This window comes from Lemur catta, chromosome 20 (genome assembly GCF_020740605.2).
Source record: "Lemur catta isolate mLemCat1 chromosome 20, mLemCat1.pri, whole genome shotgun sequence".
NCBI lineage: Eukaryota > Metazoa > Chordata > Mammalia > Primates > Lemuridae > Lemur > Lemur catta.
In genome coordinates this window covers 21,866,913-21,883,739 of record NC_059147.1, presented here as the reverse complement: position 1 = coordinate 21,883,739, position 16,827 = coordinate 21,866,913, and the positions used below count along the sequence as shown (strand labels likewise).

The following is a 16,827-nucleotide window of genomic DNA, read 5'->3' as shown; positions in this document are numbered from 1 at the left end:
TGAATGCTGTCTCTCTTTAATGCAGAACTATGTTGGCACGCTGGATATGCCAGGCACTTTGTTTTAGAGTGTCTGACTTAAAACCATAGCTTTGGGATTTACCAGCTTATTGAAATAGTGGAGAGATGCAAGAGTATGGCAATTAGTTCCCAATTTTTGGAAAGTTTTTTTTTTTTTAACTCTTTCAGATGCCTAGAGTAGCTTCACATTTAGAATTTTTTAACAAAAGATAAAATCTAATATTTAAAGCAAGATAAAAATGTTTACAAATGGATTTTTCAGCACTGTAGTGTTTGCATCTGATTATTAGGAACCATACATTATTTGAGTAACTAATATCTGTTCTGAGCATTAGTTTACTTTTTGTTACATTTTTAAAGCATTCCCAACACAAAGTAACATTGTTATTACCACAAATATTTCCATTTAACCGCTTGCTTGACAATTGAACAGAAACATCTAATTTAACATCTTTCCCCCACTTTTTATTATTCATCTCTGCATAGATGTAAGTCAGTAGTATTAGCTGTATACAACTTTATTACCTATTAATAAAAGTAAATATGATCACCTTGAGAAAAGTCATAAAGTAGATAGGCCCTGTAACAATTTTGGTCTTTACTGTCTGACCTCAAAGCAATTGAGTACCAAATGCCAGCTCTCAGGTTAACAAGAGTGAAGTGGGGATGAAAATTACAAAAAGGAATAGTAGCTTACAGAGTCCTTTTTAACCAAGCATCTTATTTAAGCCTTATAGCAACTCTGTGAGGCTATACACTATCCATATATAGCCCTAATTTTATTGTATTCATTTATTTCATTTGATTATATATTTTAGTATTAATAAAAAGAATACGCATGAACCCACTGTACAGCTCAACTTTTTTTTTTGCCCTCTGTTGCCCTGGCTAGAGTGCCTAGCTTGCAGCAACCTCAAAACTCCTGAGCTCAAGGGATCTTTCTGCCTCAGCCTCCCAAGTAGCTGGAACTACAGGTGCGCCACCATGCCCAGCTAATTTTTTTCTGTTTTTAGCAGAGATGGGTTCTCGCTCTTGTTCAGGCTGGTCTTGAACTCCTGACGGCAAGTGATCCGCCCGCCTCAGCCTCCCAGAGTGCTGGGATTACAAGCATGAGCCACCACACCCAGCATAGCCCAATTTACTTTTGTTCCTCCTTTGTCCTATCTCCTCATCTCCCATCAAAGGAAACCACTGTCCTAAAACTATCATTTTCTTTTGTTTTATCACACATTTTTATTTTTTCTTTTTATTATAATACAAGTCTTGCATTGTTTATTGGTGAAACCTACCTCATAGAATTGTTTTGAAATTAAATGAGAAAAAAATATGTAAGAAGTTTTGCACGGTACCTGGCTCCCTAGAATGCTCAATGAATGGTAACTGTAATTGTGTTATTAATGTTGTTATTTTGCTGAGAGAGAGCAAGAAAAACATGTCTTTTCTCAGCTGTTTTATCCCTGCTCTCTTCTGGGGGAAAGTGAGGAAGTATGGGATTTGAGATCTTTTCATCTCTTCCTGGAACAAGCAATAACAGAATGAAGGAGAAGACTGGGATTTGGGAGATCAGTAGTTGGGGCACAGAGTGCCCAACTGAGAAGAATAAGAAATAAGTTGCACTATTAAGTTACCAATTTTTCTCTTCTCTCTCACTGTCCTTCATCTCAGGATAGGATTTCTGTCTACTCTGAGCTTGATGCACTGTAGTGAAATTCTTCCACCTCCTTATAGACAGTGTTGAAGAATAAAGGGTTGAATTAACCCAGAAATAATCAGTGACATAAATGGATCAATCAGAGTTTCCAGAATGACCAAGCAAACAAACCAGCCAGTCAGCCCATTTTTACGTTGTTTGCCTTTCCACCCTACTTTGGGAAGCATTAGTTTCTTTTCAGTCTGAAAATCATGATTTCATTCCATCATTTCCTCCTTCCAGTTGCCCTAGGTTCTAAGCTATTGTACCAACATAAGACTAATTCTTGATTTTTCTGAGCCTGCTTCCCTTTTTGCTTAACTTCTTTTCTCACGTATTCATATTAATAACTTGCATTAATAGAGTTATTATATCACACACTTACCCTAATTCTACTACATGGGTACTTAAGCAGTATGCTTATATTGGGACTTTGATCAACTAAAATTCATAATGAAGCATTATGTGAATTGACTACACATATTACACAAATTATTAGCATTAATAGAAAAAATATATGAGAAACAATCACCCTCATCTTGGTACACTGAGGAGAGAATTCCCCAGAAAACGAAAGTAAAATCACTTCTATGTTAAATTAAAAAACAGAAAGAGAGTGAGCACATGTAAGTGCATTACATAAGAGCAGTTTTTACCAGCTGTTACATTAATACTTATTAAATTCCACCTTTTTTTTTTTTTGAGACAGAGTCTCACTCTGTTGCCCGGGCTAGAGTGAGTGCCGTGGCGTCAGCCTAGCTCACAGCAACCTCAAACACCTGGGCTTAAGTGATCCTTCTGCCTCAGCCTCCCAAGTAGCTAGGACTACAGGCATGTGCCACCATGCCCGGCTAATTTTTTTCTATGTATATTTTTAGTTGTCCAGATAATTTCTTTCTATTTTTAGTAGAGGTGGGGGTCTCACTCTTGCTCAGGCTGGTCTCGAACTCCTGAGCTCAAATGATCCACCCGCCTCGGCCTCCCAGAGTGCTAGGATTACAGGCGTGAACCACCGCACCCGGCCAAATTCCACCTTATTCTTTTGGGTAGATATTCCAGTCTTTCGTGATTTGTGATGCCTTATGACACAGTATACGCCTCTTAAGCCCGTCATTTGCAAATTCAATATCTTTGTTCAAGTAATTGGTATAATAACCATCTTCCTCCAGGTTGAACCTATACATTTGTGGGTGCTGTTGCTTAGAAATCATCTATTTTATAAAGTTACGTTTCCTCATCTTGGTCACGAGAACTTTTAAAGATTTTTACCACATATTTTATTGAATTTAGGGTAATTATGCCTGCAGCATTTTCCTGATCCTCCAGTACAAGAGCCTTAACAAATTAGTTTGCAGCTTGGCCCTCTTCATAATTTTGCTTTTCATATAGAAGCTATTTGAAGAGATATTTTTGTCCATGTAGTTTATCAGGAATATTGTTAGATACCCTGCTTGCTCTTTTGTAAATCTCACTCATGTTTGTTCTATTTTTCTTCTCTCTCCCTTTTCTAAAAAACACTTTTATTGACATATAATTTACATACCATAAAGTGCACCCATTTAAATGATACAATTCAATGGTTGTTAGTATATATACAGAGCTGTGTAACCATGACTGTTAACTAATTTCAGAACATTTTTACCACCCCCAAAAGAAATCTTATACCCATTCTCTCCTCCCCCTCTTAATCTAAAAGTAATTTTTCTTTTGTTTTTAAGAAAGTCTTTCCTCAGAAGCAGCCTTTCCATTGTCGATTTCCCATTCTTTCTTCATATTCTGTGTGTGTAAACCTAGAGTTTCATTCCTCCCTTATCTATCTGAACTAATTCAAAAGACAGCAAAAGAAAGATAGATATTGTGGCATAACATGAAATATCTGGCACTTATTTAGGAGTGTCTGTCATTTTCATAGATTTAAGGTACCTGTGCTCTTGTTCAGGAGCTCCTTCATTGGCTAATGGAGACTGTAAAAGCATTTAATTTAGATTGAATTTAGGACTGAATGACAATAGCATTAATAGCATAATTTATATTCGTTTAATCTTTAGGTATCTGATGGGAAGCAGATTTAAGAGAAAGGCTAGTGTATGTGGTCAGGTTGTACAGTTATAGCTTGGAGGGAGTATCTTTAAACTATCCGGGTAAAAGAAGAGTTTAAATGAAGATTTAAGTCTTAGAGAGGTTATTTAAAATACAAAACCAACCCAGTTCTGTATGAAATAAAAGCCTGTGCTGGTATCGACTGTATTAACTGCTACTTCTCTTGGATAGATAAGATAAAACTTCTGGCAGGACTTTTTAAGTTTCCTGACACTTGAGTCATTTAATCAGAATACACCTTTGATGAGAAAAATCCATGCTCCCTGCACCCTCCACTTGACCTTGCACTTTACTTGTGTTTTAGGGGGCAGAATTTGGAGAGGGCTAGAATGTAACATGTTCTGTTTTTAGTTACTTTCCAATGTACTGTTTTGTAATAGTGGTTTTATATCTCTAACAAAGACTCAACTTTTACCATTCTTTGGGAAAGGTGGAGTGTTTCAGTCTACAAGATTTTGTTTTGATTTAATTAATTTATTTTAAAAATTGGAGAAATGGAGAAACAGTCCTAACTGGTGAAGTGCTTTTAGTGACTGGTTTATTGCTAGGAAAAGTTTTTTTTCCGTGACATAAATCATAAATGTATTTTGGTAGATCCCTTTATCTTAGCTATGTTTTATTTTCAAATTTCCTTTTTGTTTGGACAGAAATCTTTTATATCTAAGGAACTCTTGTTTTCAACATGGATTGAGAAAGATAATTGTGTTAAAATGAATATTTAGTGATAATATCATTTCTGTTTTAATTAGATTCTCCCTATCTCCATTCCCCCATATTGTTCAGAAGATGGAAGTAATTTTCTTAAGACTTTTAGCAACATTTTAACAAGCTGAAAATTTTCAGTCAGGGCATATCATATTCAGACAGATGCCAAATTTGCCAAATGCTTTGAGGATGAACATTTCAAGTGTTACGTAATAGAGTTTTTCAAAAGAAACTTTTAAGTTTATTATTTACTGTGAATGAAGATCATTTAAGAGTACAACTTCTAATTTTAGCTTTCTTTCATGACCTTCCTTAGCCCCATCCACATCAAAGTTAGGATACATACTTTAGTGATTAACTAGGAGGATCAAAGTATTTATGAATCCAGTAAGCAGTTAACTAAAAGTATTGTCTGTTACCAAGGATAAAATGTCTTATGGTGCTACTTTTGTTTGTTAAATCACTCATGCAGATAATTGATAATCTTCTTTAATTGTTGGAATATTAGATTTTTTTGACTACTAGGCAAGTCCCTTATACTTTGTGCCTCAATTCTTTTGAAAATAGACATATGCTTTTAATTGGTCTTTTGAAGTTCCTTCTAACATTGGTTCTACTACCTTTAGAGGATATTTTGAGAATTACTTCTGTTCAAAAATCATATAATTTATTAACTACAAATGATAAGTCTAATTTTATGGACAATTAAAATATTATAAAATACTTTTAAAAGATATGGGATTCTTTAATCTGGCATACAGAAGTAATGGTAACCTAATAGAGGCATTTATGCTTTCTGATTTAAGAGTATCCTATACTTGTGCCTTTTCACAGTTAGAGATGCTCAGAGAGTATTTCCTTGGGCCATGACATTCCTTTTTTAGTTTCTTTAGGAGGGGAAAATGAATTATTATAGTATTGAATTAAAATATTTGCTAAAGGGTATTGGGTAAAAGAGCAGGACTAGACTAATGGACTAATTGGAGAAGGCAATTTAAAGCCGATATACACTAGCATATTGCTATCTGATATATAAAGGATGGTAAGTTATGCTTGTACTATTGCAAAGGAAGATATTGGACCATCTTAGGTTATTTGACATTTCTTCTATTTTATCTAGTTTTATCCAGTTTGAAATTTTAATGACTTTTTCTAGAGACGATCTTGAAGATAAGGAATAAAGCCAAGAAGAAAACAGGGAGCAAAACTAATGGAAAATTCATTCTTCAGTTCAATAAAATTATATAATAAAAGAAAAAATATTTGCTAATATCTCTTTACAACATTAATTATATAGGACTAATTTTTGTGAATAATATAGTTTTCCTCATAAGAAGTCATTTTGTGCACATATAATTAGGTTGTTGACTATTTTCTTTTAAAATTTTTTTCTCTTCTCCTTCCCCCCCACAGAATCTGTCTATGATCTTCTCCCAAAGGAGTTACAGTTACCTCCATCTAGAGAAACATCTGTAGCATCAATGAGTCAGACAAGTGGTGGTGAGGCAGGCTCGCCTCCTCCAGCTGTAGTTGCTGCTGGTATGCATTTCATTTTACTTTTATTAAAGAAAACTAAGGGCCAACTTGAAATCTGGCCAACATGAACAGTGCTGGCAACATTCATATTAAAAAGAGTGTGATTTGAGGGTTTTTAAAAGAGGTTTTCAACTATATACTTTTAGCCTCAAATTTTTTCAATATAATTTTCTTGATGCTATTTCTTAAAGTTTCACATTGGCACATCTATAAGTGGCATCTCCTAAAATGGACCTTCTTTTTAAATATGGGAATCAGTTTTAAGTTTTTTGTTGACTGCACATAAAAAAGTTAAATACAAAGCTGTGAATAGAAAATTATATTTGAGTTTCTATTTGACAATTATTTTTACAGATTTGTTCAAAGGAAAAAGTATTTTATATGATCTGAAAAAGGACTAAAGCACTCAAGTTTCTTTTACATTTGTAGCATGTTACTGTCAACTTTTTCTTACATTTAAAAATATATGTGACTTTTCATACTTAAATTCATTGAAAGTAATGGATGATTTGAATATAATATTTATATAAAGATATTTTATTATATCAATGAAAAAGTACAAACAGTAATGTTTGAAATTTATCAAATTTATTTTTACTGAGCTCTCAAATCATACACTTTATTGATTAAAATTTTTATTTTGAATTAGAATAAGAGATGGACAGAAAAGCTAGTAGAAAAAAGTCTTGATTGGTGATAAATTAGTATGAATGCTTTCTGTAATATTTATTTGCCCAACTGTAATTCTTTTTTTAGTTGGGTTTATTGACTACTAAGTGTGTTTGCACTTATTTTTTTTCTGAAGTTTATCTAATTAAAGGTTTCTTGCCCAATACAATACCTCTCGTCTTTTAAAATGGAATTTAAAGTTCATCACACCATTGTTTTAGGGGAATTTTTTTAGTTTCAAAAAGACAACGGTGAAGTGGAAGATTATGATTTAAATGAGAATATTGGTACTATAATATAACTTTAGATATTTTTCTCATATGCATTAACTTATGTACCATTAGCCTTGTATACCAATCTTTCCTGAGCCATATAGTGCATTATGAAGCGTTCCTGGTTGAAGGCAGGAAAACTTCAAATATGGCAAAGAAACTTACCAGCTGTGCTCACTGTTCATGTGTTGCCAGGTATTTTCTAACAGTTTCTGTGGATTTAATTGTGAATTAGTGAATTTTTAATAATCAAATTGATAGGGTGACCTGGTTCACTGTATATCCATCTACTGGGGTTCTGAAATGGCTCTAATTATTTTTTTGGAATTTTAAGTTTTAAATCTAGTTTAAAAATTGTATCAGATAATAAAATATGAGAAAGATAAAATAATTTTATGAAATATTTCACTTTAAATCCACAGGTAAAAATTGACTAACTGATTTCTTTTGTATCTTTTGAGGTTGTTTTTTAAAGACAAGTTGAATCTGTATAGAACTAAAAGTCTGCTTCTTCTGTGCTTTTTAACATCTGTTGACAGTAAATCCAGTTCCTTTTTAAAAGCTGAAAAAATGTTAGCTAGGTTTAGAAAAAGAATAATAAGTCTTCTTGTTAAGCAATATCACACCCAATTTCAGAAAATTTTTCTTTTTTCTTTTCTTTTTTTCACCTTTTAGTCCAACTTAAGCCTTGTAAGAAAATGTTATATATGAATAATAAAAGTTCTTAAATTTGGGTCGCTGCATCTCCCCACCCCCACCATATATATGATAAAATCTTCTCCAGTCACATTAGATTGAAAACTATGAGTTAAAAAATGATGAAAATAAAAGATTTAATCAAAGGAATTATTCTAAAGTAATACATTCTTACTGTCTTGAAATAAATGACATTGTAAAGATGGTGAAAAAAATAAGGAGATAATTGCGATAGTTTTCTTATAGTCACACACAGAAAGTTTCTATGATCTAAAACCAAGTCATTTGTAATTTTTTTTACATCAATTTACTTTTAGTAAGCAACATAATTTATTCTAGGATTCTGATGTCTTACTGGAAGAAAGAATCCTTTATACTTTATACCTTACTTAGCATTATAGATAAGAGTTCAAATTACATAATTATTGTAGGGAAATCAGTTAGTATATATCATTAGAGTAACATTTCGTAGCATTTTTATTTAACATATCAATATCCTTAGCAATATAATTGTCAAAGAGAGAGATTTGAAGTATATTACCAAGTTACTCAATGTTTTTCTAGCCAAAAGACTAGATGTATAGGGAAAGGCACGTTAATTTAGACTTGTATGAGTTTTTAAAAAATCTATAGCATTTAAAAAATAAATGAAATGTATAAAAATGATGACTCTTGATGTAGTTAATTCTTCAGAGTATTGAAGGAGCTGGATTGGCTGCTATCAGGTATGAGGGCCTGGTGGAAACAGACTTCTAGTTCTGCCATAAAGGTTTGTGTTTCATGAATTTTAAATCAATTTAAATTTTAAAATTTAGAGGCTGGGCATATGGGTATTCACAGACATTCTTTGTTATTTAAACATTTAAAATGTGTTTCTCAGATTCACCAATCTAGATTTTTGTTTTCTCCTCACATATTACTGAAAGAATAAGTTGACATGGTGCTGCTAATCCACAATCTAGAATGTTGGGTAAAAGAGTCTCTCTCAACCATTTTTCTGCTTCTGCGGTATTCACATTTTTGTGCACTCCATCAAATAACATCCCTTTATCCTATGAATCCTAGGGTGGGGTCAAGGAAGAGGAGCTTCCTTACAATTCCACTCCCCTTCATGGGGCCATGTGTCAGAATCTGGGAGGTGAAGTTAAGAGTCACCAACTATTTGTTCTCCCCATTTTTAAGAATTTTGTTTTTTTAACTTTTCAATTTTTTAGTTGTTTTTATTTTTTAGAGGCAGAGCCTCACTCTGTCACCCAGGCTGGAGTGTAGTGGTGTGATCATTCCTCAAACTCCTGGGCTCAAGCAGTCCTCCTGCCTCAGCCTCCAAATAGCTGGGACTGCAGACAATGCACCATCACACTCAGCTATGTTTTTTATTTTTTGTAGAGATGATGTCTTGCTGTGTTGCCAGGCTGGTCTTGAACTTCTGGCCTCAAGTGATCCTCCCACCTTAGCCTCCCAAAGTGCTGGGGTTCCAGGGGTGAGCCATCGCACCTGGCCAAGAATTCTGTTTTTGTCCCAGTGGAAAGATAGTTAAGAGTTTGAAGTTCAATATAAACTTTCTGAAACAGTATTTTAGGTTCTCAGTAGTGAAGTTCAATATAAACTTTCTGAAACAGTATTTTAGGTTCTCAGTAGTTAGGACAGAGGCCATGTTCCTAAAATAAAAAGGTTATCCAAATGAACTAATGGTATATTTTGGCAAAATGAGTTGATCAAGAATAAAAGTACATCATGAAAGAATTCTTTTTGTTTTTGTTTTTTTTGGAGAATCCTATAGGTTATAGGTTATAAAGAACTAAAATGTAGGTATTATTTAGAAGAATTAAATAAAACAAACAGTTATACCAGAATTTGGGGCTTTTAAAAAGAGATATAAGGCCAGGTGCAGTAGCTCATGCCTGTAATCCTAGCACTCTGAGAGGCTGAGGCAGGAGGATCACTTGAGCCCAGGAGTTTGAGGTTGCTGTGAACTAGGCTGATGCACCCTAGCCCGGGCAACAGAGCAAGAGTCTGTCTCAAGAATAAATAAAAAAATAAAAAAAGATATGGAAAGTTTCTTATTTTTTTTAATAACAGCTTTATTGAGACATAATTCACATGCTGTTCAGTCAAGTACTATTTTTAATCTACTTATATGTTTATGGTTTATCCGTAGATTCCTTAATTTATTTGAAATGGGAAGTCTTTCATGGAAGTAAACAATTATTTTCTTGTTCTATCCTCTGCTTGTCTTCATTTGGGGATGAAGTTGTTAGTTATTAGTTTATATCAAAATGTGATATTTTGCTAAGGGTACTATTTCAAGTTTCTTTGAAAATTTTTATTCTAATTCTGAACTAAACATTAAGTTAATCAAAATTAAGGTTTTATAGTCAGCCAGAGAATCCTAATAACTAGTTAATAATTCTTTTTTGTTTATTTTCACAAAATTGATTTTTTACTTTCAATAATTATATATTAATATTCCTTTCAGAAGTAACATAGTCTCAGTAACACTAATACCTTTTAGCAGTTTTAACATGTATAGATAATATATGGTCATAAAGCATGCACAATAGAAATTTCTGTTGGATATCTCCACTTACTGGAGATTAAGTTAATCAAAATTAAGGTTTTATAGTCAGCCAGAGAATCCTAATAACTAGTTAATAATTCTTTTTTGTTTATTTTCACAAAATTGATTTTTTACTTTCAATAATTATATATTAATATTCCTTTCAGAAGTAACATAGTCTCAGTAACACTAATACCTTTTAGCAGTTTTAACATGTATAGATAATATATGGTCATAAAGCATGCACAATAGAAATTTCTGTTGGATATCTCCACTTACTGGATCACTGTAGGTTTTTAGGGCCATAATTTAAGTTCATAAATTTACATTAAGTGATCCATGCAATAATCTTTTCTTTTGGAAGCGCATTACTGAAAGTGCTTTGAATTCTATGCCGTGGTGATTAATAAATCTCAAGTGTGTAACAGGTATTTTCTACCCAGTTGAAAGAACTTGAGTGCTATTTACACTGTAGCAGAGGACATTAGAGAACTAAGTTAATGACCTATAATCAAAGAACTTCTATGTTTTAATTCATTCCAGATCTCTTAATTACCTAAATTAAAACCATAGGAGGCCAGGTATGGTAGCTCATGCCTGTGATCCCAGCACTTTGGGAGGCTGAGGCAGGAGGATTGCTTGAGGCCAGGAGTTCAAGACCAGCCTGGGCAACACAGCAAGACCCCATCTCTACAAAAATTTTAAAAAATATTATGTGGGTGTGGTGGCCTGTGCCTGTAGTCACAGCTACTCGGGAGGCTGAAGTGGATCACTTCAGCCCAGGAGTTTGAGGTTATAGTGAGCTATGATTACTCTACTGCACTCCAGCCTGGGCTACAGAGCAAGACCCTGTCTCAAAAAAAAAAAACAAAAACAACCACAAAAATAGGAATTTCTATACCATCTATAACAACAAAGCTATACAAAAAATAAGGTAAAGAAAACATATTATCATTTTTGGGTTCCCACTATGTGATAGGAATTGTTAGACAATTTGCATACCATCATATCTTAGTCATTCTAGCCACAAAGTTACCTTTCTTCTTTCCTACAGGAGTCTTAGTTGTCTTAGTTCTTTACTCCTTGCCGTTGTACTTTAGAGAATTTGGCATTGTGTGCTTTCTCTTCAATTAGGGAAACACAAGATCCTGGACTAGGCAGTGTATAGGCTATTGAGTAGAAAAAGCTATACCTCTTCTGTGTAAGTGTAGGATCTGCAAAATGGGAATATGATTTCTAGAAGCATATTAATTCTTAATGAAAGTGATTCACAGCAACAGAATTTTATATCCCATTGAATTTATTATAATTTATTGACTTGCATTAGAAAGTATTTACAGTTATGTAATTTGGATTTTCTTGAGTTAACTAAATTTGAGGACCAAATTTGCCTTTGTTCTTCTAGATTAATGAGATTAACATATTTCAGAATTTTTGCTACTTAATGTAGTATACCATTTATGATATTGAACCTGAAGCCTATTAACAGGAAAGGTAACTCACCTATATATTGTTGTGAGCTAAAATGTTGTGAATTGATCTTGGCTATTCCGTATGGTCATTCTTACTTTTCCTAGAAAACTGGAACCACTTCCAGAAGAAAGTCCGATCCTAGTTATAAACATGTTGCAAGTAGGTTTAAAAATCCCTGCTCCTCCTTCTATTTTATTATACTGAAATTAAATCCAAATACATAAACTTATACAGATAGGTAGTATATATGTATAGATAGACTTATTCTAAATTTTGCATTATTAGAATGAAAAGTATAAGCAAACTTGCTATAATCATTAATTCAGAAACAACTGCTAATTCAAGAAACTATCCACATTATAAATTGTCATTGACAAAAAGTGAACTTGGTCTTTTATTGCTTTATTCCTTAAATATTTCCCTTTTATCATCCTCTTAATTTTTAGGAATAACTTTTGTAAACTAGTATGATTTAGTCAGTTTCTGGTGAATAAGTACATTTTTATATTACCTGTCTATAGAACAGCATTTTAAAACTGTTCACAGATTCCCAATCATTCATAGGCTAAATACTTACATAAGATAGATACAATTTCTATTTTTATGTGTTTTATACAATTTTACCTAAGAAATTAATGTGCAGATGTGTATATAGTTTTATTTCTTTCTGCTAATTTTTCTCACATATGAGATTAATGTGGATTTGGGGATCATAAAGACTTAATTTGAATCTGATTGCTATCATATCATTTCTATCATATAGACAGACTCTTGGAAAAGTGAAATAAATTTCCAATAATAGGCTGGGTGCGGTGGCTCACGCCTGTAATCCTAGCACTCTGGGAGGCCGAGGCGGGTGGATCGTTTGAGCTCAGGAGTTCGAGACCAGCCTGAGCAAGAGTGAGAACCCCGTCTCTACTAAAAAAAGAAAGGAATTAGCTGGACAACTAAAAAATATATAGAGAAATTAGCTGGGCATGGTGGCACATGCCTGTAGTCCCAGCTACTCGGGAGGCTGAGGCAGTAGGATCGCTTAAGCCCAGGAGTTTGAGGTTGCTGTGAGCTAGGCTGACACCACGGCACTCTAGCCTGGGCAACAGAGTGAGACTCTGTCCCAAAAAAAAAAAAAAAAATTTTTTTTCTAATAATATTACCCCTGTAATTAGACAATACTACCAGCTTCTTCTTAAGATTCTTATGAAGATTAATATGTAAAATACCTAATAAACCTGACAATTAATGATTATTCAGTAACCATTGACCTCCCTCCCATGTAGAGTTTCTAACTACATTTATTAGTAAGGTTTAAAAAGAAGTCTTTTCTTTATAACAATCAGTTTTTGAACTTTATTTTCATTTTTTTCTTTCTGTTCTCTTCCAACCAGGATCAGATGTTTTATACACAGTAGCATACCTAATTCAAAAGTAGAAATTGGTATTTTTTTAAGCGGAGGATAAGGAAGTATGTGGGAGTCAGTATGTCCTGAAAAATGAAAGGATTCTTTTGTTGCTGAAATACAGGTATTTCTTACAGCTTGAGTGTATCCATTCAAAACATACCTTCTTCTACTCTTTAAGAGAGTTTGGGGAAGGGAACAGCCTATAAAACACCTGAAAGAGACCATTCTGACTTGTGGATTAGATTGCATTTGTAAACAGGAGAACAAATTGGTGAATATGAGTTAAAATCTTTGGATCAGAAATTTCCCCACATGCATTTATTGGATGCTAACAATTCAATTTTTAAAGTTTATTTAAAACATTGCTTATTTTAGCATGTAAACTTATGTTGGGAGGGAAAAGTACAAATGGGAAATTGAAACTGTTTTAAATATGTAAATTAAATGATCAACCCTACAATTTTTGTTTTTTGGGTTTTTTGTAAGTAATCTGGATTGCTTATTTTATATGCTGGGATGCTAGTTGTTTTTTCTATTAATACACTTAACTTGCATTCTAGCTTCGCCATTCAGAGACAGGCATCGTGTGGTGGGTTGTGTGACAGTGTCTGTCAATAGTGAAGACAAATAGTGCCAGAGACACTTAACCCATCCAATCTCACCCAGGGTATAGGTCGGTCTCGTTTTCAGACTTCTTCATAAGTCTTTCTTTCTTTCTTTCTTTCTTTCCTCCTTCCTTCCTTCCTTCCTTTCTTTTTTTGTTTCTAAATAGTGGATTGATACTGATTGAAACTAAACCTTTTTGTAAAGTTTTAAACTTTACATTAATATTATAAGAAGAAGAAGAAGAAAAGTAGAAAATGAAGGTTGGCATGTAAGGTGTTGACAAAGCAGGTTTGCAGCCACTTTGTGTGTTCTAGATATTTCAGTCTCTTGGCGACATGAATGTTGGCCTTACAATTTTTTCTCTGAATATCTTTCTTCTTTGATTTGAAAATGGGTCCTTGTATCTGATGACTTTTATCATATAAGATGTTTAGAGTTGAAGTCATTGTTACACTAAGAAAAATATAATACTTAAAAATAGGGCCGGACGTGGTGGCTCATGCCTGTAATCCTAGCACTCTGGGAGGCTGAGGCGAGTGGATTGTTTGAGCTCAGGAGTTCCAGACCAGCCTGAGCAAGAGCGAGACCCCGTCTCTACTAAAAAAAAAAAAATAGAAAAAAATTAGCTGGACAACTAAAAAAATATATATATTAAAAAAAATTAGCCAAGCATGGTGGCGCATGCCTGTAGTCCCAGCTACTCTGGAGCCTGAGGCAGTAGGATTGCTTGAGCCCAGGAATTTGAGGTTGTTGTGAACTAGGCTGACACCATGGCACTCTAGCCCAGGCAACAGAGTGAGACTCTGTCTCAAAAAAAAAAAAAAAAAAGAATAACTAAGATTGAACAATATGTGTTTTAGATCAGAAATTGTTTCTAAATATGCTGTGTTAGTTTTCTGAACAGTCAATAGTTTACTCCTTTGTTCCACTATTGGTTCACTTAGCACACTTGCAAAATTTTATGGCTTTTGTTTCAATTGATTTTGCACAGGTGTTGAAAAATTATAAAACATATGTGCATATTTAAATGGTAGGGATCAGATTTTCATTTTGGAAGCTTAGTTAAATGCTATTTCTGTCATATATTTTAAATTAGTGAAAGGTATTTGTTCCTTTTGAGGATTTTAAAGAATGTTTCTAATTTCAAAGCTTTCTATAATAAGTTTGGTTAGTTCTATATAAAGTGTCATCTATTTTTATGGTATTTTAAGGACTAAAATATGGTAGTTAAAATAATTTCTATTAGACAAATCTAGAACTAATAGTTCTTCATTTTAAAATATAATTGAAGCAAGGAGTATGTAAAATCTACATGGGTTTCTCTATGTGGTACCATTTAAAATCCATTTTCTTCTTTCTCATCAAATTAATAATACTTGCAAATATGGTAGATCCATGTATTCCATGTAGATATTATCTGCCAATTTCTTTTCCCAACAACTTCGAATATTCATAGTGAACCTTAGTGATTCTATCAATTCTTAAAAGAGGCCATATATATAATTCCAATTTACCCTCTTAAAAGAGGCCATATATACAATTCAAATTTACCGTCCTTGCTGACATTTGATGTGGTAATTGGCTACTGCAAATAGTGGAAGTATTAGACTTAAATATAGGACACTGTAGATATGACACTCCCTTCACTTTTAAATTTTAAAATTAATCTATTCTGAGATTGTAAATTTCCATTAGTAAATTGTAGAATGATCTATGATTTTAATTTTCCCTTTGATTCGCTATGCTCTCTGTAGTCATAGAAAATGCTGTAAAAAAATAAAATTCTTCCATATAAGTTAAACTAGGTTCATAGATAATTCTTTCATAACAGAAAAAAGTCAATATATTCTTAGATGAGAGAATAATTATAAGAAAAAATTTAAGACAAACTTCTAGGTTTATGAAGGATTGGTAAGAGATTGAAGGAACAAATAAAATTACAGTTATAAAGTAGAAATACGTTATAACTATTCTGTTCAATGAGGAAATAAAAGGAGTTATTAAAACATTTTTATGTTAGAGTTTCTGTATTTTTAATATGTAGCAATTAAACATAGTCTTTATATTCCTAACAGATAAAATAGAGGCTCAACACCAAAAAAGTAGGGAAGGGAGTAGTTAACATTTTGCGGGAACTTACAAATAGAAAAGAATGTATAGATGGGGCAGGATTGCGTTAGTACTTTAGTTCTGTGGAATGTCAATTAAGTTGTTTCTTGATATTTTATTTAGTGATATAGTGACTGAAAGGTCTTTATAAATATTTTAAGTAAATTTACAGTACTCCCAAGAATATTCTTTAGTGCTTTTCTGGGAATGCTTGGAAATGATGAATTAGTGTTTAGAAATCTAGAATGTGTTTGATAACATTACTTTCCTGTATTTATATTTTAATGGAGTAATAAATTTATAGATTAATATATGTAGGTAATTTGGCTTGTTTATAGTTTAAGGAAAGTTATTAAAATGCTCTTTGTAGAAATAGCAAATAGTTACCTCTAAACAGTATTTTCCCTGTATCAGATAATGCTATTGTAATAATATATATTCTAAGCACTTTGAGTAGTAAATCCTTTCTTTTTTCAACCTACATTTATTTACCAGTTTGATTTTAATAGAACTCAATATATATATAAAATTTTTGGCTTCCCATAAATCAATTTAGTTAAAAATTTGAATTTTATTTTATTCAGGGCACTGTGGTAGGTGTTACGAGATTCCAAGGTGAGAAAGGTATTGTCAGTGCTCTGAAGGGGCCCACATTTCTTATTTTCCACTTTACCACCTCACCTAACATGATTAACGTACTTAAGGTGATCTCCTGCTAACCAGAGTGTAACATTTTCATGTGAAAGATTTTATATACCGTTATCATAATCAGAGCAGCAGTGATAGCATTGTAAAGAATTTTGTAGCTTAAAAAAATTATCTCATTTGTCTTAAAATAAGTAGAATTGGCCAGGCGCAGTGGCTCACACCTATAATCCCAGCACTCTAGGAGGCTGAGGTGGGAGGATTGCTTGAGCTCAGGAGTTCAAGACCAGCCTGAACAAGACCGAGACCTTGTCTCTACTAAAAATAGAAAAATTAGCTGGGCATTGTG

At 33.1% G+C, this 16,827-nt stretch overlaps 1 protein-coding gene across 6 annotated transcripts in view; it reads left to right on the top strand.

Moving 5' to 3' along the window:
- NFAT5 (nuclear factor of activated T cells 5) overlaps positions 1-16,827 on the top strand; it is a 118,982-nt gene that overhangs the window by 47,195 nt on the left and 54,960 nt on the right. For all 6 annotated transcript variants that reach the window (XM_045533375.1, XM_045533371.1, XM_045533377.1 and 3 more), the window contains one exon: positions 5,929-6,054. In XM_045533375.1, coding sequence (XP_045389331.1) covers positions 5,929-6,054 — 126 coding nt within the window. The remainder of the gene's footprint in view (positions 1-5,928; positions 6,055-16,827) is intronic.